This window comes from Rana temporaria, chromosome 5 (assembly GCF_905171775.1).
Source record: "Rana temporaria chromosome 5, aRanTem1.1, whole genome shotgun sequence".
NCBI classification, from domain to species: Eukaryota; Metazoa; Chordata; class Amphibia; order Anura; family Ranidae; genus Rana; species Rana temporaria.
Genome location: NC_053493.1, coordinates 350,898,975 through 350,923,314, shown reverse-complemented (window position 1 = coordinate 350,923,314; position 24,340 = coordinate 350,898,975). Strand labels below are relative to the sequence as shown.

The window sequence follows — 24,340 nt, the reverse complement described above, 5'->3', positions numbered from 1 at the left end:
GGAAAAAAAATATATATATATATATATATATATATATATATCACACACACACACACACACACACACACACACACTTTCGGTACTTATAGATGGGACATGTTCTTATATACCTGAAGTGTTCCTTTAATTAACCTACTTATGCATGTTGTTTTTAATAATGTGCTCATTAAATATATGTGTGATGGTCCATGGGGCTGTACCAGGCAGAAATGTACCCATTGTAGGATATGATTCAGTTACAGTCAGGGTTATACTGCCACCTACAGGAGGATTTGACACTGGCAAACAGAAAAACTGTGTGCAAGACCCTGTATAACCCACCTCTACCAAACATGCTTCAATTTTAGGGTAAGGCATTACCAAGACTATATCCCCTACACCAGGGATATGCAATTAGCGGACCTCCAGCTGTTGCAGAACTACAAGTCCCATGAGGCATAGCAAGACTGACAGCCACAAGCATGACACCCAGAGGCAGAGGCATGATGGGAATTGTAGTTTCTGGAGGTCTGCTAATTGCATATCCCTGCCCTACACCAGCAGACATCACCTTGAGGAGGAACTACATCCCAGGACATAAGTATTTTTGTATAGTGACGGCAGTGATGGATGTTTAGGCATCGTGATCTAAATATATGCAGCGATATTATGAATTTTTGGAGTCAAGTTATGGTATCTTCATATGGCAGACATCTTTGGATCCACAGTATTGAATGCAATAAAAACTTTTATACAACTGTTTGGACACATTCTGTGCTTGTGTGGGATGGAGATTTCATGCTGATTAGGACCCTACTTGGCATGATACTGTACAGGTACATATGCCCGGTCCTAACTGAAATATCTTCTGTAAGGCTGAAATAGGAGGTATCAAGTGAGGAACAATAATTGGCAGGTATGGGCAAGGTATGCCAGCTATACTCTATACCAGGGGTCAGCAACCTTTTTCCACTTAATGGCCGGATTCAGTGTATGTGAATGCATGGAGGGCCGCATTCACCTGTTAATAAATGAAGATAATAATAATAATCCTAACATAGTAATAACAGTACAGGTTTACCTCACTTTAAGGTGCTTCACTTATACAAAGCCAGTTCATCCTGAGGGAGCATGTAGCTGAGGGATTCCGATTTTACTACCCCCTCTCCCATCCTGGCACCCAGCAAGGTCTGGAGAAGGGGTCCCTAATAGGGTCCCCCCCCCCCCCCCATTGCAGTGTCCTCTGTCCCCTTTTACATCACTCCCATAGTGTCCTCTGCTCCCTCCCCCATTGCAAGTTTCCTGTGACCCCCCAATGTAGTGTCCTCTGTCCCCCCCCCCCCCCCCAATGTAGTGTCCTCTGCCCCCCATAGTGTCCTCTGCCCCCATAGTGTCCTCTGCCCCCGGACACAAAAACACACACACTGTGTAGGTCGAACTCTCCTACCTTACACAGGTGTAGAGCACAGCAGAGAGCAGCTGGTATCACAGGGCTGGATGGTGACGGGAACTGCTGAAGTTAACTTTTTACATCAACAGGCTGGTGATTGGTTGTTAGGATCGTCCGACAACCAATCACCTACTGTTTAATGTAAAAAGTTAACTTCAGCAGCTCTCCTGACATTGTAACAGGGGTGTGTAAACCTTTTATATCCACTGTATATAAGAGGCTAAAGCCTCGTACACACAATCGGACAAATTCATGAATTTTTTTCCGAAGGGCGTTGTCCGTGAACTTGGTATGCATACACATGGCAGAACATTTTCAGCCAACAAACACGAACGTAGTGACATAAAGACGTACTACGTGTTTTTTTAGCTCTTTAGGGCCACCCTTTGGGCAACTTCTGCTAACGTTGTCTTATGGTTAGCATTGCTTTCGAGAATGCGTGTTTGTACTTTGGATATTAGTCTGATGGATAATCCGATTCAACACATTTGTTGTCAGACAATTTGAGTGCATGCACAGCCAACATTTGTTGTTGGAAATTCCGACAACAATTGTCCGATGGAGCATACGGACAGTCGGATTATCTAACACAGGGTTTGACAAATTTGCTTGGAATCTAGGAGCCAGCTAAAACAGTTAGGAGCCAGAAAACTCGCCCCGTCCCGCCAAGCTTGTGCGCAGAAGCGAACACATACGTGAGTAGCGCCCGCATATGTAAATGGTTTTCAAACCACACATGTGAGGTATTGTCGCGATCGTTAGATCGAGAGCAATAATTCTCGCTCTAGACCTCCTCTGTAACTCAAAACATACAACCTGTAGAATTTTTTAAACGTCGCCTATGGAGATTTTAAAGGGTAAAAGTTTGTCGGCATTCCACGAGCGGACGCAATTTTGAAGCGTGACATGTTGGGTATCAATTTACTCGGCGTAACATTATCTTTCACAATATAAAAAAAATAACTTTACTGTTGTCTTATTTTTTAATTAAAAAAAGTGTATTTTTTCCCCAAAAAAGTGCGCTTGTAAGAACGCTGCGCAAATACGGTGTGACAAAGTATTGCAACGATCGCCATTTTATTCTCTAGTATGTTAGAATAAAAAAATATATAATGTTTTGGAGGTTCTAATTAGAGGAAAGGAGATGGCAGTGAAAAAACAAATTAGAGCTGCTGTTTTACTTGTAATGCCAACGGCCACCACCAGATGGTGCCAAGTCACAGAAGGAAGCTTGGGCCTTCACAAGGCAGCAAAGCCACGGCCTCAATTACCGTCCGTCGCGCGGCGGGGGAGCACAAAGACACAGGATCCTGTGCCTCCGTGCGCCCCCACGGCGCGATCGCGGCGGGCCCGCAACGGCCGGTAATTGAGGCCGCAGCTTTGCGGCCTTGTAGGCGCAAAGCCGCGGCCTCAATTACCCAGCGGGCGCCAGGTCACAATTCGCAATGGCGATCGGGCGCCCGGATTTTGTCGAGCCCTGATCTAACAAAACACATTCGTCGGACAATTGTTGTCGGAATATCCGATTCTGTGTGTACGGGCCTGAAGTGTATAAACTGAAAAACACATATTATGCCAATATTATTGAGCTTGCCAAGGGGACGTACAATGCATCAGGATACTCTACAAAAGTATCAAGCAGTGATAGGTTGTCAAAGTAATTGTACGGGGAAGCAGAGAGGAGTACATAATAGACAGACATTACACATAAAACAGGCTACAAACCATTTGGATATAAAGTGGAATTCACCAAACCTTTACAAAGTTTAAATCCAGCATAGCTTTATACTCACTTTTGGTTTTGAAGGCTTTTGTCTCTCTCTTCAATCAGTCGCTTCTCCTTGGCATCAAAATTCTCTTTCATCTGCCTGACTTGTGTTTCAAGCTGGCTTAATAATTCTGCTTTATCCTGCCACTTCTTATTCATTGCACTATGAATAGAAAGCGCAAATGCCTCAAATGAGCACAGATTTCACATCAAACAGCACATGCTACATTTACTAAAACCTCTGCTCCAGAGGCTGCTTAATCACCTATAAGCTTTATTCACATCTTCCAGCTCAGCCTCCTTCTCTTCTAGCTGCAGTTTGATTTCCTCCTTTCTTTCTGTTTGCCTTTCCAGCTTTTCTTTCAGCCCATGTAATTGTATTGCTCTTTCATCATTCTGTTCTCTTAATGCTTTCTCCATCTCGAGATTTTGTGCATGCAGCTTTCTGATGCGTTCATCTCGCTCTTGCAGCCCCTGAAAATAAAAAATTCTAATATAAGAATTATATAAGCCCCCATAAGTGGAATACTAGCCAACCAGAACAAAATGGAGATGCGCTCAACCCACGCATCAAAACCACTGGGGGCTAAAATATAACTTTTATTGGGCTGCAATACATATATACAAAATCTTAGATACATCCACCATTAAAGATAGCACTGAAACTATAACCTCAATAGTATCTGGGAAAAAAATACTCCCACTATTGTAAGTCATGGGGGTTTTTCTGACAGGTCAAATATAATGAGCACATAAAGCTGAACATGTGTCAGTATGCAGGAATTATAAATTCTGCAGGTACAGAAAGAGGTAAGTACATTCTACCTCAATTCTATCTGTAGGCATGGGCAATAGACTAAAGAAACAGCGACTACTGAAGGGATTGTCTGCACTCCCTAAAGCCCAGCATGCCATCTGTTCCAGGTCCAGCCTACTAGTACCAAAACTGCACTACAAGTCCTCTTACTGACAATGGAAACCACTAGACATGTGCAATTTGTTTAGTTTCTAATTCATTTTTTTAACGAAAATTCGGAAATTCCGAATTTTCGTATTAACACATTTTTTATTTCCGAATTTTCAGACTTCCGAAAATTTCGAATTTCCGAATATCCGTATTTTTGGATTGGATTTTGGATCAAATTTTCGTATTTCAGAATTTTTTAATTTCAGAATTTTCGGACTTCCGAAATTTTTAATTTCAGAATTTTGGAAATACGAAAATTTTTTTTTTTTTTTTTATTTTCAAATTTTCGAAATTCCGAATTTTCCAAATTTTTTTTTTTCGAATATTCGAATTTTAGAATTTTTTATTTTTCGAATGTTTCATTTTCGAATTAGATTTTTTTTATTTTTCGCATTTTTTAATTATTCAAATTTTTCATTTTCAAAATTTCGAATTTTTCATTTTCAAATTTTGAAATTTTTCGAATTTTCAAGTTTCAAATTTTTTATTTTTGTTTAACTTTAGAATTTTTCATTTTCGAATTTTTTATTTTTCGAATTTACGAATTTTTCACTTTACGAATTTTCGAAAATAAAAAATGTGAAAAATAAAAAAAAAATTAAAATTCGAAATTGTAACATTCAAAAATCTAAAGTTCGAAAATCTAAAATTTCCGAATTTGTTTTTTATTTTCGTTTCATTCGTTTTTTTTCGGAAATTTCGTTTTTTCAGTTTTTTTCTTTTTCGGAAATCCGAAAATTCCGATTTTTCGAATTTCAGAATTCCGAATTTTCGAAAAAAAAAAAGCAAAAAAAAATTTTTTTGGGATTTTCCCGAAAAACGAATGAAACAAAAAAAGATATATTTTTTTTTTTTTTAAATTTCCCGAATTTCCGAAAACTAAAATAACAAACTAAAAAAATGAATTTTTTGCCAGTGCACATGTCTAGAAACCACCACAACATATATCGAGAAATCACTCGATTTCACATCAGAAGCATCATCAGGAATGCTTAAGTAATAAAACAATACGTAGTAAAGTGCAGATGATGCTCCACATACCAAAGTTGCAGTTTTGTACTATTAATATGAGTGGGGAAACAATACAACCTCCTATAAACAGCATATCCAATACGCAGTTTCTGAACTGCATGGACAGTCCCGTCCCTCTTTGGGACATATCACCAAGGCTGGGTTCACACCATTGCAAATTGGATGCAGAATCGCTGCAACCAATTGGCAATAGCAGGAGATTTTGACCGGCTCTCTATAGAGCCAGTTCACATGTCTCCGCAGCAGTTCCGGTGCGTTTTGGTCCGTTTCAGATGCAAATTCAGCTCCAAAATTAGGGCTGTAAATCGGACCGGAAACTGAACCAGCACGCACTGGACCCCTGCGGCTCATATGTAAACCGAGCCTAAAGTGGCATTGGGAGGTTGACACCCCCCCAAGATCCCCTTTAAACACGGTCATCCTGGTTTCTACAGTGTTTGGCAGACTTAAAAGCAGAACTTCACTTTCTAAATCAACATGGACTATTTTTAATCCTTATGCTGCTAGCAATAGTAAATAGATACGATATACTTTTCGATGTACTTTTTTTTATACATTTCTTCAGTTAAGGAGAGGGTTCTCTCAGCTAAGTACATGTTCCCGCCTGCACACCTGAGCTAAGGGCAGAAGGATTACAGGAAGTAAATGCTACATGAATCATTTAATCAAGGTTAGAAATGCTAGGGAGGTGTTTATAAAAAAGTGATTTCACAACAAACTAAATGTATAGAGACATGAATGAATGGGGAGTTCACTTTAAATATAAAAAATGTACCGTATTTATCGGGGTATTGCGCACTCCGGCGTATAGCGCGCACCCCTAATGTGGACCCGCAATTCCTGTAAAAAAAATATAATTTTAGTACTTACAGTTTTGGTGTCTTGCGCGGCGTTCATCGGTGGCCTCTTCGGGTCCGGCGTCCGTCTGCGGCTTTGGTGGTGTCCTCCCGGCTTCTCCCCGTCGAATCGCCGCTTCCCGCGCTCCGTTTGAACGCCTCCGCCGACATATACCGAGTGCAGTACACTCGGCCAGGCTCGGCTTCACTCGTGCTCACGCTCTGTGACGTTTATGCGTGAGCACGAGCGAAACCGAGCCTGGCCGAATGTACTGCACTCGGTATATGTCGGCGCCAGCATTCAAACTGAGCGCGGGAAGCGGGTATCGGCGTATATCGCGCACCCACGATTTTCCCCTTATTTTAAGGGGAAAAAAGTGCACGGTATACGTCAATAAGTAATTGTATTGCGTTTTTGATTTAGGGTGCTCAGGAGCAGTGTAGTTCAGCCCCAACAGTTCTTAGATTAATTGATCATTATCCTGATAAGACCCACATGCTGTGTGAGATGCGGGGCCCTCCATAATATTACATTGAAAGGCCTCAATTTTCTGTGTTAAAAATATTTTGCTGCAGAAGTGCCTCCGATGCAGATTGAAATGGGGCAGCAGAGACATCATTCCACAACAAATAGAGGGGGCAACAGCTCTGGCTCCTGCTGTCTTGCCAACACTGTTCTTGTACCACCGTCCATAATGTCCATCAGCAAAGTGCATGGGGGTCCTATTTTTTTTTTTTTTATAAATGCAATGCATGGCACAAACACTGGTAATGCTGGTGAACGTTAATGCAATAGGGTGAATAGGTTGTTGTGGAATGTTCATTTCTGATTAAAAGATTTACTGTACAGCAGAAGTCATTGGAAACATTACTCACTTCTTTTAACTTCCTAATGGTCTCTGTTTGATCCTCAACCATTTTTGTTTTAATCCGTAATGCATCATTGTCACGCTCATTTTGCTTTTTCAGGGATTCTATCTCTGTTGAAAGAACTTCAACTTTAGCTTCAAGCCTTCCTCTATCCTGAGCCAGTGAGACACCTATAATACAGAGCAAATGGCAGATGGGATACACGATCAGTGGATTAATAACTAAAAGCAATACGTCTATTTGAACCACAACATCATTCAGAGCACACAATACAGCTGCAGTGCCTTATCATGTTATTGGTTCCATATCAATTACTTTCAGCATAAAATCCCAGAAGAGAGACGAGCAAAACACAAGGGAGATCTGAGAGAATTAAGAGAAGCAGACTGTAGCCAACTCATAGAAACAGCGAGTTGTGTTGTACACATCAATGTAATGATCTTACCTTGTTGGGTGAGCTCTTGTCCCCATATTTTCCTTTCAGCTTTTAATCCATCGATCAACGACTCCTGGGCAGTGAGCTGTGAAATGAGTTTAGACTTTTCTTGTTTTAGAAGCTGAATTTGAACAATTTTTTGTTTGTCTTCTTCTGCCACCATCTCCAGGTTGCGTATTTTACTCTGCAAATACAGTAAAACAACATTATTGAAAGCAACTCGCTCTTCTGAGAAGATACGCGGCATTTAATTAAAGCTGAACTACAGGCAGATATAAAAGACACAAAATAATAAAATACAGCCCTGCATTCATTAATAGATCATTAAAAGTGTTTTTTTTTTGTTTTTATATACATCTAGTGTAAGTACCTGAATTTAACTTCCAGTCCAGTCCCTTCAACACCTTGCACCCCACTCCCAAAATGATCCCTTGTTTGTTTTTCTTCCAGTTTTGGATAGTGTAACTACCGTATTTTCCGGCGTATAAGACGACTTTTTGGATGCAAAAAAATGCATCCAAAGTCGGGGGTCGCCTTATACGCCGGTGACAGTCTCCGTCTGCTGCGAGCGTCCATGATTTAAAAGCCGTGCCTTCTTCTCAGACTGTCCTGTGATAGGCGGAACACAAATTTTTTTCAGCAGCGCCTCTGTTCTGTGTTCCTCCTATCGGACGAGAGGACGTACGTGATAGGCGGAACACTGAACAGAGGCCCTGCTGGGAAAATTTGTGTTCCGCCTATCACAGGACAGTCTGAGAAGAAGGCACGGCTTTTAAATCATGGACGCCCGCAGCAGACGGAGACTATCATCGGCCTGGAAGTCAGAATCTGCAAAACGTGAGTGATGGCACTGTTGGCACAGTGGGGGGCAAGTGATGGCACAGTGGGGGCATGTAATGTAATGGCACAGCTTCCAGAAAGACTAGTAGGAAGGGGGTAGTCTTATATGGCGAGTATATCCCAAAACCAAAAAACTTTTCCTGGAAAAATAGGGGGTCGTCTTATACGCCCAGTCGTCTTATACACCGGCAAATACGGTAAGTTTTTTTTTTTGCTGTCTGTGTCCCCATTAAGGAGATTTACTCTATTTGTTCAGGTGAACAATGACCAAAACAGGATATTGTTTGCCACGTTTCTGTACAGTTGAAGGAGTTGGATGCGGGATGCCTTCGCTGCCCTTTGGATCTTGCTGTGCGTCACTGTGCCTTTAAGTAGGTGTGGACTCCTACTCCATACCTACCCATAATCTATCCATTCTTAAAAAGCGCTACTATGAAAGCTCTGGAAATTTAGCACTGCAGTATACAGAGGTCCCTTGACATGGGCATGGCAGCTTACGCACATATTTGCAAATGTGTGTAAACAAAACCCTCTGTCTTTCAGGTGAATTGTTAGACAGGGTCAATTTGCTTGTTTTGCATGCCGGTAAAGGCTTTGTTTGTGGTGTGCATCGCCCTTTCATATGCACCTTGCTGCAAAGGCCAGTTATAGGTTGGGGTGGTTGCCAAGGTTTTTAATCATTCCCTACTCCAAGTTTTCCGGTTTGAAATTCTGGCTATTAGTTACATAGTAGAACCAAAAATAAAAGGTCTGCAGTCACCGATGATGCACCTCCATCCCTATATGCCCGCCCCCAATGCCATGCGAGGATGGATAGGTGTGCTGACGCCGGGGTGTCAGCTGCCAATGGGAGCATGCATACGCAGTAGACTCCCGTCCATCCAAGAGGACAAACTGCACTGCCACTGGGTGACAGCGCTGTCGCGGATGCCACCCCATGGTTGTAGGAGCACCGGTGACTGCAGACCTTTTATTTTTGTTTCTATTGAATCCGAGCGGAAGACACCCATTAAGCCCAAAAACTGGCCTGCTGTCCCCACCAGCCACTGTGCTTTACACTTTACACTTCATGTAGATGTTTTAGCCTTTGACCTTGCCTCCAACAGTGGTGGTGTTTTGTGGCCTTTGTGTCCTTTTGCTGTCTCCTCTGGCGGTTGGCGGTTCCTGTCTGGCATGGGAGCTGCGATATGCTAAGGGAGATTTCTGTCTCCTGCTAACCTAAATTTTCCATGTAGTTGCTAACCCTATTAATTAGTTCAGATCTTCCTGCAAGGTTGCCACATCCTGCGGAGAAGTTATTGCCCTGCTTAGCTTAGTGTCATCCTCAAATACAGAGATTGAACCGTTTACCTTATCCTCCAGGTCTTTATGAACAAAATTAAATTCTTGCCTACCGCCGGCTGTCATAGGACAGCCAGACGGTGCAGCTCTCGTTCTGGGCGGGCGTCATATGACTTCCTTGCCTTCCTGGGCCACTAATGCGCCGGCGCGCGCGCTCCTGCCGCTTCACCGGGAACCCGATCGCAGATCCCCACCATTACTTGTAAAAAGAATAATAATAATAATAATAATAATAATAATAATAAAAATGCTACAAATCTATCCCCTATTTTGTAGACGCTATAACTTTTGCGCAAACCAATGAATCGCTTATTGCGATTTTTTTTTACCAAAAATATGTAGAAATATACATATCGGCCTAAACTGAGGAAAAAAAATGTGTTAAAAAAAAAAACTCTTCTTTTGTTTATAACGCAAGAGATAAAAACCGCAGGAGGTGATCAAATACCACCAAAAGAAAGCTCTATTTGTGGGCGTTTTTTTTTTCTCTCCTCCACTATGTCTTTCGTATTCTATCTTAGCCGCCCTAATTGCACCCTTACATTTCTTGCTGCATTCTTTATAAAGTCTGAATGCTTATGATGACCCCTCAGCCTTGCATTTTTTGAAGGCCTTCTCTTTTGCTTTTATATGCATTTTTACATTAGAGTTAAGCCATCCAGGACTTTTGTTCGCTCTTTTAAAATTTTATTTCCCAATGGGATGCACTGGCTAATGCCCTTATTTGATATGCTCTTAAAAGAAAACCCATCTCTCCTCCGTGTTATTTTTTTCTTAGATTTTATCCCAATGTATATCTTCTAGCAATGTTCATAGTTTAGGGAAGTTGGCCCTTTTGAAATTCAGTGTCTTTATATTCCCCTTGTGTTTCCTATTTGTGTGATTTACACTGAAGCCAATTGACCTGTGATCGCTGTTTCCTAAATTGCCCCATTTTTCCACATCCGTGATCAGGTCTGTATTGTTGGCAATCAGTAGCTCTGGTAACGCCTGGTATCTAGTTGGTGCGTCTACCATCTGACCCATGAAATTGTCCTGCAAGACATTTAGGAACTGGCATGACTTAGACGAATGTGTGGTTCCCTCCGCCCCAGTCTATGTATGGATAATTAAAATCCCCCATTATGAGAACACTTCCCATCCTTGCTGCTAATCCAAATTGTGATAGGAGGTCTGTATTTATAGATTTTAAAAACACAACACATACCTCCAACATTGCCCAAAAAAGATAAAAAATAACTTACCACAGTCTTCCAAGTTTGCTTTACTAGTTTAGCAAAAATGACCGCCATGTTTCAATAGCATAAAGGTTTAAGACCAGAAAGAAGATGGTAAACAAGTCCTCAGGATCCCTTTACCATTTTACTGATGGGATCAATAATTACTTACACTGGACGCAGCTCCTGAGGCACCCTGCTTGCATCCCTCAAAGGAATCCCCTGGACCATTCAGTACCACATAGAAATTGTTGGAATTTCAGTAAAAATATTAAAAGGCAACGCCAATTATTAGACAATCTAAAACATTACATGCTCTGGTATCTGGAGAATTGTCAGTTTACAGTACAACACAAACATACTTTCAGATCTTTGATGACTTCTTGTTTTGTTTTGGTGATGTCTGCGATCCTGGTCTTCTGTTCCTTCACCATAGTGGTAAGCTCCTGGATTAAACTTGATGACTGCTTAGCTTTAAGCCGGAGGCGGGATAGGGCTTCCTTATGCTCCGCTAGCTCTGCTGTGACGCTGTCAAAGCCCTCTTTCACCTGATACAACATAAACACACATTTTCACAATATACTTTTATTATGGCTAATCTGTGTACAACACATTGAATGTTCACGGATTTGAAAGAAGTGTCAGCAAGTGGTAAAACCCGTGTCCACTAGAGGTCTATAGTCTTTGCTCCAGGCATTCAAACTACAGGGTGGGCCATTTATATGGATACACCTTAATAAAATGGGAATGGTTGGTGATATTAACTTCCTGTTTGTGGCACATAAGTATATATGAGGGGGGGAAACTTTTCAAGATGGGTGGTGACCATGGCGGCCATTTTGAAGTCGGCAATTTTGAATCCAACTTTTGTTTTTTCAATAGGAAGAGGGTCATATGACACATCAAACTTATTTGGAATTTCACAAGAAAAACAATGGTGTGCTTGATTTTAACGTAACTTTATTCTTTCATGAGTTATTTACAAGTTTCTGACCACTTATAAAATGTGTTCAATGTGCTCTCCAGTGACATGCGGCGTAATGTTACAGCCTTATTCCAAAATGAATTAAATTAAATTAAATTCATTATTTTCCTAAAAATTCTACAAAACAATCCTCCATAATGACAACGTAAAAGAGGTTTGTTCGAAATCTATTAAAAAATAAAAATAAAAAAATCATGTACATAAGTATTCACAGCCTTTGCTCAATACTTTGTTGAAGTGGCATTTTCAAATCTCTCCAGAGATGTTCAAGTCTATGCTCTGGCTGGGCCACTCAAGGACATGTCCCTTAGTCACTCCTTTGTTATCTTGGCTGTGTGCCTAGGGTCTTTGTCCTGTTGGAACACGAACCTTCAACCCAGTCCAGAGCGCTCTGGATCAGGTTTTCATCAAGGATGTCTCTGTACATTGCTGCATTCACCTTTCCTTCAATCCTGACTAGTCTCCCAAGTCCTGCCAGGGGATGAGCGGTGCCTGGTTTCCTCCAGACATGATGCTTGCCATTCAGGCCTCAATCTCTGTTTCATTAGACCAGAGAATTTTGTTTCTTATCACCTGAGAGAGAGTGCTTTTGGTGGCGTTTGACAAATTCCAGACAGGCTGTTATGTGCCTTTTACTGAGGAGTGGCTTCTGTCTGGCCACTCTACCATTCAGGCCTGATTGGTGGAGTGCTGAAGAGATGGTTGTTCTTCTGTAAAGTTCTCCTCTCTCCACAGAGAAATGCTGGAGCTCTGTCAGAGACCATCGGGTTCTTGGTCACCTCCCTGACTAAGGCCCTTCTCCCCCGATCGCTCAGTTTGGATATTTTCTCAAACCCTAGAGATGGTTGTGGATGAAAATCCCAGTAGATCAGAAATTTTTGAAATACTCATACCAGCTAGTCTGGCACCAACAACCATGCCAAGTCACTTAAATTCCTTTTCCTCCCCATTCTGATGCTAGGCTTGAACTTCAGCAAGTTGTCTTCACCACGTCTAGATGCCTAAATGCATTGAGTTGCCGATTAGCAATTTGTGTTACCAAACAATTGAACAGGTGTACCTAATAAAGTAGCGGGTGAGATTATAGACTATGTATACATACACATATATATATATATATATATATATATATATATATATATATATATATATATATATACACACACACACACACACACACACACACACACACACACACACACACACCGTATTTATCTTGCTATAACGCGCCCCGGCGTATAGCGCGCACCCCCGAACTTGAGGGGAAATTCCTTGAAAAAATAAAAACTACTTACAGTTTGGATGCCCCTCGTCGGTGTCTTGCCCGTCGTCCATTGCGTCCTGCCCGTTGTCCATCGGCGGCCTCATTCGGTCCGGCGTCCTTCTGCGGCCATCGTGGTGTCCTCCCCGCTCGATCCCCACGCTGTGTTTGAACCACTGCGCCAAAGTATACCGAGCGCAGTACACTCGTGTATAGTCGGGCAGGCTCAGCTCCTCTCGCGTAAAGGACGCACAGGACGTGACCGCGAGAGGAGCCTGCTCGACTATACCCGAGTGTACTGCGCTCGGTATATGTCGGCGCAGTGGTTCAAACACAGCGCGGGAAGCGGGTATCGGTGTATATCGCGCACCCACGATTTACGCCGATAAATACAGTATAATATATATATATATATATATATATATATATATATATATATATATATATATACACACACACACACACACACACACACACACACACACACATACACTAAAAATAATTTTTGCTGGTTTAGGGACATACCAGATTCTACCTTCTCCCAGCAGCGGGACAGGCCTTACTACTGCACCAAATGACCCCGATATAATGAGGTGTTAGCGTTGTCCAGTGCAGTAATTCTCAGAGCCCAGGCTGTGTAATGACACTGCCCTCTTAAAGCTAGTGGGTAATGACACTGGCCTCAATTCCACCTAGAAGACCGAGAACATTTGGTGGTGGCTTTACGGTGGGAAACAGATCTAGATTGAAGGTAAGCATTGCAGCAAAAGCTGCTTGAGCCACAAATTTTTTTTAAATAAAATTAAAAAAACACAGATCAAGAGCTCAGACTTCACTGGCTGCACGAGTGTTTTGTGTCAGCTGAATGCACTGAGGCCAGACAGCCGGCTAACTAGGATTTTCAGGTAGAGATCAGCAACAGCAGTTTCAATATCTCTTATAGCAAATGTTCCTGCTAAACAGATCGAGCATCTGTCATCTTTCGCTTAGGCCACAACTGTGTTCTTAGGGGTTTTAATATGCATTTTATTTTATATATCCTCAGACTTTTCCAATTACTAGTATAGAATTGCAATTAAAACCATAATCTCCCCTTAAATCTTTCAATATCAATAAAGCTACAGAAGGCTCCAGAGATTTTTTCCATCCAGAAGAAGTGATTTCCGCTGCTGATGCTTAACTGCATTTTATGATCTATACCCACATTTCCGTGAGAAATGTTTTTAAGGGGTTGACATAATGTTGAAGTTAATGGAAAAGCAGAATAGTTATTATCAAAGACAGACACTTGCATGAATTATATTTGCTGTGCGATATAATTTCCCAATCAGTCCACATTCCCCTTTTCCATCTATGGGTAAATCACAGTGTTCATTCCAAGTTCTGCTTTGTCCTCTGATGTGAGATGCCGTGTGCCCGTCCAGTATTGACTACTGTCATCTATTACTTACAGGGGGCCAACGGCATTCTCCAAGTTTAAAGCAATTCCAATAAGGTATTGTATTGCCATCAACAATTATAGTAGTTTTCCTACCATTAATGTATCTTAATGACTACAGCATAAAAAAATCTGAGCAATAATAACCTAAATAAATAAACTAAATTATTTGTAACGCTTTCCTTTCAAAGGAATATAGCAATAGACATAAAAGGGGCAGATCCACAGAGCGAGTACGCCGGTGTATCTACCGATACGTCGGCGTACTTTCAAATTACCCGCGTTGTATCTTTGGTTTCCTCAAACCAAGATACGACGGCATCTGGGTTAGATCCGACAGGTGTACGTATTCGTACGCCGTCGGATCTAAGATGCAATACTTCGGCGTTCGCTGGGTGGCGTTCACGTCATTTTCTGCGTCGGGTATGCAAATTAGCTATTTCCGACGATCCACGAACGTACGAGCGGCCGGCGCAGTCCTTTACGTCGTCTCTAGTTGGCTTTTTCCGGCGTATAGTTAAAGCTGGTATTTCGTCGCGTATAGTTAGACTTGCCATGTTAAGTATGGCCGTCGTTCCCGCGTGTAATTTGAATTTTTTTGTTTTGTTTGCGTAAGTCGTCCGTGAATCGGAATGTACGTAAGTCACGTCTATGTTAAAAAAAATGACGTCCTTGCTACGTCATTTTGCGCAATGCATGGCGGGAAATTTAGGGACGGCGCATGCGCAGTTCATTCGGCGCGGGGACGCGCTTCATTTAAATGAAACACGCCCCCTAATCGCCGATTTGAATTCCACCGCCAGAGATAGACTACGCCGCCATAACTTATGGCGCAAAATCTTTAAGGATTCGATGATAACCCAAGTGTACCAGAAATCCCTCACATTAAGATTTTGGCGTGAAGTTGTCAGTTATGTTCCTAAAGGCTAAAAAAAACTTTCACTAACCAAGAATACAAAATGACAGATTTTGAGTTTTGTTGGATCTTTAATTATAAAATTATTGTTAACGATCAAGTAACAAAATACCAAATCATGCCTCCGAGAATTTTGTTAAGTTACGGTGGCGTAGCGTATCTCTGATACGCTGCGCCGGGGCAGATCTTTGTGGATCTGCCCCAAAATGTTTACATAGCAGAAAACAAAGCTCCATTTGACACTGGATTCAAGTTGCTGGTGAAAAAAAAAACTGTTAGGCCTCGTACACACGATAGGATAGCCAGAGGACAACGGTCTGAAGGACCGTTTTCATCAGTCCAAACCAGGGGTCTTCAAACTACGGCCCTCCAGGTGCTCAGGAACTACAATTCCCATCATGCCTAGTCATGTCTGTGAATGTCAGTGTTTTGCAATGCCTCATGGGATTTGTAGTTCCGTAACAGCTGGAGGGCCGTAGTTTGAGGATCCCTGGTCCAAACCGATCGTGTGTAGGCCCCATAGGTTATTTAACCTTCGGTCAAAAAAAAAAATGAGAACTTGCTTTAAAATTTAACCGATGGACTGGTAACCGATAGGTCAAAACCGATCGTTGGTATGCAAAAGCATCGGTTAAAAACCCGCGCATGCTCAGAATCAAGTCGACGCATGCTTGGAAGCATTGAACTTCGTTTTTTCAGCACGTCGTTGTGTTTTACGTCACTGCGTTCTGACACGATCGTTTTTTTAACCGATGGTGTGTACGCACGACGGACCATCAGTCAGCTTTATCGGTTAACCGAATCGGATGGACTGATCGTGTGTACGAGGCTTTAAAGATGCACCACCTATTACTTTGTCTGGTATGGGCAATACACAAATTAAAGACTCCCCAAGTCCAGAAACAACCTACTATTGGACAGAACTGGTTACGTTTTTGGCATCATCAGCAAAATGGCAATTGCCCAGAAGTCATTTATTTTTATATATTTTTTTGCTTTTTTTGGGGAATTTCCCAATTCTAGTGACATCTCAAGTCACAAAGTCTGGACAAATAAAGCTGCCACAGACACTACTCACAATTTCTTTTGCCCCCCGACCCCAAAAAAATTATCACACTGGTCATGTGTCACCAGTTAAAGCGGTAGTTCACCCACAATCCCATGATTTTACCATCGAGACAGGCATTGTAGCGCGAGCTACAGTATGCCTGTCCCGATTTTTTTAACCCCGTACTCACCTTGTAGTCGTCCATCATAGATTCCGGCTCCCGCGGGGAATGGGCGTGCCTATGGAGAGGGAGGATGATTGACGGCCGGCCCTGGCACGTCACTCTCCCCGAAGACAGCCGAGTAGGTCTCGGCTCTTCACGGCGCCTGCGCACAGGCTATGCGCACGCGTCGTGAAGACCAAGCCTATTTCGGCTATTTCCGGAGAAGCGTGACGCGCCAGAGCCGGCCGTCAATCATCCTCCGTCTCCAGAGGCACGCCCATTCCCCGGTATCTTCGATGGACGACTACAAGGTGAGTACGGGGGTAAAAAATTCGGGACAGGCATACTGTAGCTCACGCTACAATGCCTGATTTTAAGGTAAAATAAATTTTTTTTTTTTTTTTTCCCGTCGATAGGGTGAACCCCCGCTTTAAATAGAAAGTGTCATTAGAGCCTAACAAATGCCATTTATTTCATTTTTAATATTCATAGCAAAACACACATCCGCTGAAGCTGCACGATTCTGTCTAAAATGAGAATCACATTTTTTTTTAGCTTACAATAAAGATCACGATTCTCTCGTGTAAAATCATCTTTCACATTATACAAGAAAAAAATTGGTGGGCTAACTTTACGGTTTACTAGTCGCTTTAATTTATTGAAGTGTATTTTTTCCCCAAAAAACACCATTTTAATCTCTAGGGTCTCTGCTAAGGAAAAATGAAATAAAAAATTATATTATATATAAAATATGTTTGGAGGTTCTAAATAATTTTCAAGTAGAAAATACTGATTTTACCTTGTAAGCAACAAGTGTCAGAAAAAGGTTAATGGCCCGTACACACAATACGAAAATCGAAGCGATTGTATGATATTCGGATCGTTAGTACAGAGCTTTCGATAGCCAATCACGACAGTTCATCCGATATTATTCGATCAGGCAAGCGCGAAAATTATTCTCGTACGATACCAGATCGTACGATTTTCGTTTAATTGGTACAATTGTCATCCGAAAATACAATACAAACACACTGCAACACATGACATCACTTCTGATTTTTTATTCTGTCATGCAAGCATTTTTGTAACTCTAGCAAACTGTTCATATTCAATATACGACTAGCATGCAGAAAAAAAATTGGACAATCTGTTGTCCGATCTTCAGATCGTTTGTACTGTACGGGGCATTAGTCTTTAGGTGGTTTAACTCACCTCATTTATAGAACAGTTCATTCCTTTGATTTAAAAAGAACTAAAAGATACTTTGTTTATAGTTCTCTTCCAGCGATGAAAATGTTGCGATAAACTTGGCAGGCAGCCCGTTTTTTTTGTTTTTTTTTACAGCTCAGTGAGTAGAGAACGGCTCTGCACTTACATGAATGAATTCTCTAAATCAGGGATATACAATTAGCGGACCTTCAGCTGTTGCAGAACTACAAGTCCCATGAGGCATAGCAAGACTGACAGCCACAAGCATGACACCCAGAGGCAGAGGCATGATGGGACCTGTAGTTTTGCAACAGATGGAGGTCCTCTAATTGCCTACCCCTGCTCTAAATGCTGCATAGAGATAGCGATTTGTTTTAACGATTAATTTTGCAGCTCTAACATCCGCCTATACCGCTATGCTTTATTTTGCAGAGAAATCACTTTACAAAACACACCCCTAGCAGTTTTGCCAGTGCCCATCTTGAGTAAGGGCAGATGATTCATGTAGCATTTACTTCTTGAAATCGGTCCTTCGCTCAGTCATGCAGGCAGGAGGATGTGCTTGGCTGAAAAAGCCCCTCCTTCCCTCCTAAAGACTCCTGGGATGTATGACATAATTTGCCTTGGCAAGAAACCGGGAAGTAACTGAAGAAATTTATAAATTAATAAAATAAAAAATAAAAAAGGTCAAAGCAAAGTAAATGTATTATACCTTCCTATATATTTACGAATACTAGCAGCATAAAAATAGCCAATATTAACAGAGAGAGTGAAGTTTTCACCTCAACGGGCTCATGCATATATGCGGTCCTATGTAAATACAAAACTGTGCCGAGAGGGCAGGCACTGCACACTCCCAGTGCAGTCCCCAAAGCTCCCAATGCATACTTGAGATCGGGAGCTTTCTGATCATGTGACTGCTGTGAAAGCCAATCACAGTGGTCACTTGACCCAAATGCCTGCCTCCCAGCATCTAGAAGTTCTTTAAAGCGGGGGTTCACCCAACAAAAAATGTTTTAACATTACATTCAGCCGAGTTGTCAGAATGACAACCGGCTGTTTTTTTTTAATTTTATCCCCGTACATACCGTATTTTCACCGCTGCTTCCGGGTATGTCATCTGTGGGACTGGGCGTTCCTAATTAATTGACAGGCTTCCGACTGTCGCATACAGCGCGTCACGATTTGCCGAAAGAAGCCGGACTGCGAGTCGACTCTATACGGCGCCTGCGCACCGACGTTCGGCTTCTTTTGGCAACTCGTGATGCGCAGTAAGCGACGGTCGGAAGCCTGTCAGTCAATTAGGAACGCCCAGTCCCGCAGAAGACATACCCAGAAGCGGCGGTGAAAATACGGTATGTACGGGGATAAAATAAAAAAAAAAAAAAAAACAGCAGATTGTCATTCTGACAACTCGGCTGAATGTAATGTTCAAATTTTTTTTTTGGGTGAACCCCCGCTTTAAGGACTGGGGGTCAGCAGTGGGAAGGGGTTTAAGCGGTTGTAAACTTACATATACCCAGTGAAGTGACTGGCCTCTGATACATAGAGATTAAACAAATCCTCCTACATAAAGTACTGGCTTATCTGCAGCCCTCAAATCTATACATCGAAAATCCAGAATTTATAAAGCTTCTTGGGGCTGTAAAATAAAAAAAAAAAGGGGTGTGGAGAGCAGAAGGTATACTCTGCAGAGCTCATCGAGGAGAGATTTGAGAGCTGATTGGAGGGAGAGGAATGAAGCTGAAGACAGAAATTACACTGTGTGCTTTTAATTGGGACAATTACACACTATAGTGGGATTTCGCCAGGTGACCGAGGGCAAGTAGCACTTGCTCACACTCTGATCCGTAGTGTGTTGCGCAAATAAAGCATTTTTTTAGGTTGGTTTCTGCTGGCTGCTAGCTCCTCCCCAGGTTGAAGCCCAAATTATCAAAATTCCTATGGGGAAACTAAAGAACAGCACTGTTGCCACACCTCCTCTTCATTCTCACAGACCTGATGTGTGCCCCTTTCCTGCACCTACTAGCCAATTTATGGGAAGAAGGGATTAATGCAAACACACCACTTAATTCCCTGTAAATGGGTATAATTTACCAGTAATAAATGAAACAAAGTCCTGAGTGCTCCCACTACACTCCTGCGTAAGATCAGACCTTAACCACTTAAGGACCACCTCCTGCACATATACATCGGCAGAATGGCACGGCTGGGCACAAGCACGTACAGGTACGTCCTCTTTAAGTGCCCAGCCGCGGGTCGCGGGCGCGCGACCCGGTCCAAAGCTCCGTGACCGCAGGACCGATCGCCGCTGGAGTCCCGCGATCGGTCCCCGGAGCTGAAGAACGGGGAGAGCTGTGTGTAAACACAGCTTCCCCGTTCTTCACTGTGGCGCCGTCATTGATCGTGTGTTCCCTTTTATAGGGAAACACAATCAATGACATCACACCTACAGCCACACCCCCCTACAGTTAGAAACACAAATGAGGTCACACTTAACCCCTTCAGCGCCCCCTTGTGGTTAACTCCCAAACTGCAATTGTCATTTTCACAGTAAACAGTGCGTTTTTAATGCATTTTTTGCTGTGAAAATTACAATGGTCCCAAAAATGTGTCAAAATTGTCCGAAGTGTCCGCCATAATGTCGCAGTCACCATTGTGATCGCCATTAGTAGTAAAAAAAAAAAAAAAATGCAATAAATCTATCCCCTATTTTGTAAACGCTATAAATTTTGCGCAAACCAATTCGATAAACGCTTATCGCAATTTTTTTTATACCAAAAATAGGTAGAAGAATACGTATCGGCCTAAACTGAGGAAAAATAAAATGTTTTTATATATTTTTGGGGGATATTTATTATAGCAAAAAGTAAAAAATATTGGTTTTTTTTTCAAAATTGTCGCTCTATTGTTGTTTATAGCGCAAAAAATAAAAACCGCAGAGGTGATCAAATACCACCAAAAGGAAGCTCTATTTGTGGGAAAAAAAGGATGCCAATTTTGTTTGGGAGCCACGTCGCACGACCGCGCAATTGTCAGTTAAAGCGACGCAGTGCCGAATCGCAAAAACTGGCCAGGTCCTTTAGCTGCCTAAAAGGTCCGGGTCTTAAGTGGTTAAAAATGCAAGTGGCTCTTGTATGATACAGGCAGACAGAGGAAGAAGTTGCTCACTCCAGCTTTGCTCCTTTCATTTTAGCAGACACCCCAATTATAAGGTGCATTTGTTACTTGGGGTTGATTTGTAAGGAAGGATGGGAACATAACATGCTACATATAAATTCAACAATGAGGAACAAGGACATCAAATCAGCTAACCCGACATATAAACATATTTCTGTTACATTTTTTGGGGCTCAAAACATACATAGAATAAGACATTTAATTATTAAAATTGTGTGCTAGTGCTGTACGCCTATATCAAAGAGCCCTGTGTAGACAGCACTCAGGAGATATGGACCACTGCTCTCAAGGTACCTTGGTTTAGATCGCCATCAGTCCGATACCCCATTGTACAGTGCTCCAATCAACAATCACATTCCCTGAGGAGGACTGATGAATGGAGCACTATGCAGGGGGCAGATCAGACTGCTGGAGATCCAGGTAGCTGTGCTCTGTTTACACAGTGGTCCTGATCTCCAGCCTGCTGTCAGGATAAGCCATAAAAAATAAATAAAATACCTACACGTACCTTATTTCTTTGATGCAGTTTGTCTACCAAAGAAGTAAAAGATATGGGTTCAAACTACAGTTTAAGCCTACGGGGATTCGACTGTGTTTAGGAGCTAATCAAGACATTAAGGTTTACATTTTTTTACTCAGGGGCTTATATTTTACACACCATAGTACCTCTTTAAATCTTCCTGCTTCAATAACCAGAGCAGCACGAAATTCATCTTCTAAATCAGCATACTGCTGTGTCAGCATGCCGATCTTCTCTTGGAACGCTTTGATCTGCTGGTTATGACTTTGGCCTTCTCTGGACACTTCCTTGGCCACAGCTTCCTGGAACTCAGGCCCATTTAATGGCACTCTTGCCTCCAGCTCCGTTCTGACAATGACAGACAGACATTGTAAAAGTGCATGACAGCTTGTGCATACATGGCAAGGCAATCTCTTCAAAACAGAAAAAGCCTCAGGTGATTTTACAAATTAAATGGCTGATTGCATAACTAAGTTATATTACACTTTTATGCAGCTTTAAAGCGGAGTTCCACCCAAAAGTGGAACTTCCGCTTTATCCACTTCTTCCCCTCTTACATGCCACATTTGGCATTCAATTTTTTTTGGGGGCTTCAGGAGGAGTGGGACTTCCTGTCCCACTTCCTCATTCCGCCCAGGGACCGCTAAAACGATACGTCATATCGCCTTTTGGTGGCCCCTCCCTGTAGGCGATTGCCTGGGACACGTGACAGGTCCCAGGCGATCGCCTATCCAATCAGATAGCGCAGCGCCGCTCGTGCATGCGCAGTGAGTGCCCAGCCGTGAAGCCGAAAGCTGTCAAGGCCGGGTGCCCACAGTAACAATGAGGACGCCGGCCAGAGAGGGGGGGAGAGTAGCGGAGCTTCGGCCGGTGTGTCGCTGTACCGTGGAGCAAGTGAGTGCATGTTTCTTGGTGGTAAACAGCCTGCTAGGCCCGAGGGGAACCGAACCAAGCCCTCCAAAAGCTGCCTCATATCCAAAAGTTGACAAGAGTGTAAATGTAGACATTAAAGAGTCACTAAAGGAATTTTTTTTTTTAGCTAAATAGCTTCCTTTACCTTACTGCAGTACTGGTTTCATGTCCTTATTGTTCGTTTTTGCTTTCATGTTGCTGTAAATCCTCTCTGTTCTGGACACTTTCTGGTTGCCTTTTTCCTGATAACCACAGTACTGGGAGATTTCTCACGGTGGTCACTAATCAAGGAGGTGTGAGTAAAACGAAACTGGATTGGTGCTGAGGAGTTTTAGACAAAGTATCACTGCTCTCTATTGGCTGACTGCCCTCTAGTGGCTCTCTGTACATCAGAGAACCAGCAAACAACAGCAAAAACGAAACTACACTGCAGGCACATTAAATGATTGTTTTCTATCTATTTTTAATCATTTTTAAAAGGAATCAGTTAACTATTATGTCTCTATGCCCTGTAAACAGTCATTTCAGCTAAAAAAAAGTTTTCCTTTAGTGACCCTTTAAGCTTTAAGGTTAATCAAAAAAATAACACTCTAAAGGGAAAGGTAGAACAAAGGGGGAGTATGGAAGAGGGAGAGAGGGAGGAACGCTGGGAGAATGGAAGGTTGGAGGAAGAAGGAGGTGAGGGTTTGGGGGAACCCCCACACCCCTTCCTTACCCGCAACTTTCCATCCCCCTACTTTCCTCCCTCTCTGCCTCTTCCATACTCCCCTCCCCTTGTTCTACCTTTCCTTTTAGAATGTGATATTTTTGATTAACCTTAAAGCATAATGTCTACATTTACACTCTTGGCAACTTTTGGATATGAGGCAGGTTTGGAAGACTTGGTTTGGTTCCCCCCGGGCCTAGCAGGCCGTTTACCACCAACATCTCAAGCACGTTTTTACAGGCGATATGTTTGATCTATGTATTGTCGATCGACATAAAGTAATTGATTATGTTGTGAAGTTTGGAGGCCGGTTTTTGAGGCGTGTGTTGGACCGACTAGAAGGGGAGGTTGAAGGCTGGTATGTTTTTGAGGCGTGTGTTGGACCGACTAGAAGGGGAGGTTGAAGGCCGGTATGTTTTTGAGGCGTGTGTTGGACCGGCTATGAGTGGAGGTTGGAACTCATTTTGCCTTCAGAGGTCGGAGAAGTCTTTCCAGCTTTCTTTAGGCTTTCTCTGCTGGAGAAATTAGAACTCTTCCCACCAGTGAGGTACTTCATGGAGAAGTCCAAGGCCTCACTCACACGGGGTGTATGAATCTGTACCCTGTGTGGGGGCTGCGTTAACCCCAAAAAAGGACATACATGTGGGTGCAGTTGCACGGACGCACCCTGGGTGCGTTCGGGGCCGTGCACCGGCACCCACACAGATGTCACATTGAGTACAGTCACTGCACCCCAGTTAACAGCAATGGGACTGCCTACACGGGATGCTGGGAACATCTGTGCATCCCCATTCCGGTAAACACAGCCCTCCCATAGGGTATGGATTCATACCCCCCGTGTGAATGAGGCCTAAGGGTGAATGGAATATTTAGCTCCATTGCGTTGCTAAATTGGGGACCACTGTACCCCTCTTTTATTGTTATTTGGGTGTGTTTTATTATAGGAGTGTTATAGATTGTAGTTTAGGATAAGTTTGGATTTCTTCTGAAGGCAGTTTGAGTGAACATAAGTGATTTACCCTGCTCAGCCGGGGAGGGCCTTAGAGAACTGAGGCCATAAATGGGCAGCACAGAGGCTTAGGGGTTAGCCTTGCAGCACTGGGGTCCTTGTTTCAGATTCTGACCAGGACACTATCTGCGTGGAGTTTGCATGTTCTCCCTGTGCTTGCGTGGGTTTCCTCCGGCTACTCCAGTTTCCTTCCACACTACAAAGACATGCCAACTTTGCGTTGGTGGTGCAGTGGTGAGCATAGCTGCTTTCTAAGC

At 42.6% G+C, this 24,340-nt stretch overlaps 1 protein-coding gene across 3 annotated transcripts in view; it reads right to left on the bottom strand.

Moving 5' to 3' along the window:
• Window positions 1-24,340, bottom strand: part of LRRCC1 (leucine rich repeat and coiled-coil centrosomal protein 1) — an 83,639-nt gene that overhangs the window by 9,711 nt on the left and 49,588 nt on the right. For all 3 annotated transcript variants that reach the window (XM_040354554.1, XM_040354556.1, XM_040354557.1), the window contains 6 exons: window positions 21,603-21,804; window positions 11,099-11,284; window positions 7,348-7,522; window positions 6,909-7,072; window positions 3,463-3,671; window positions 3,223-3,360 (listed from right to left, as the gene is read on the bottom strand). In XM_040354554.1, the coding sequence (XP_040210488.1) occupies window positions 3,223-3,360; window positions 3,463-3,671; window positions 6,909-7,072; window positions 7,348-7,522; window positions 11,099-11,284; window positions 21,603-21,804 (1,074 nt within the window). The remainder of the gene's footprint in view (window positions 1-3,222; window positions 3,361-3,462; window positions 3,672-6,908; window positions 7,073-7,347; window positions 7,523-11,098; window positions 11,285-21,602; window positions 21,805-24,340) is intronic.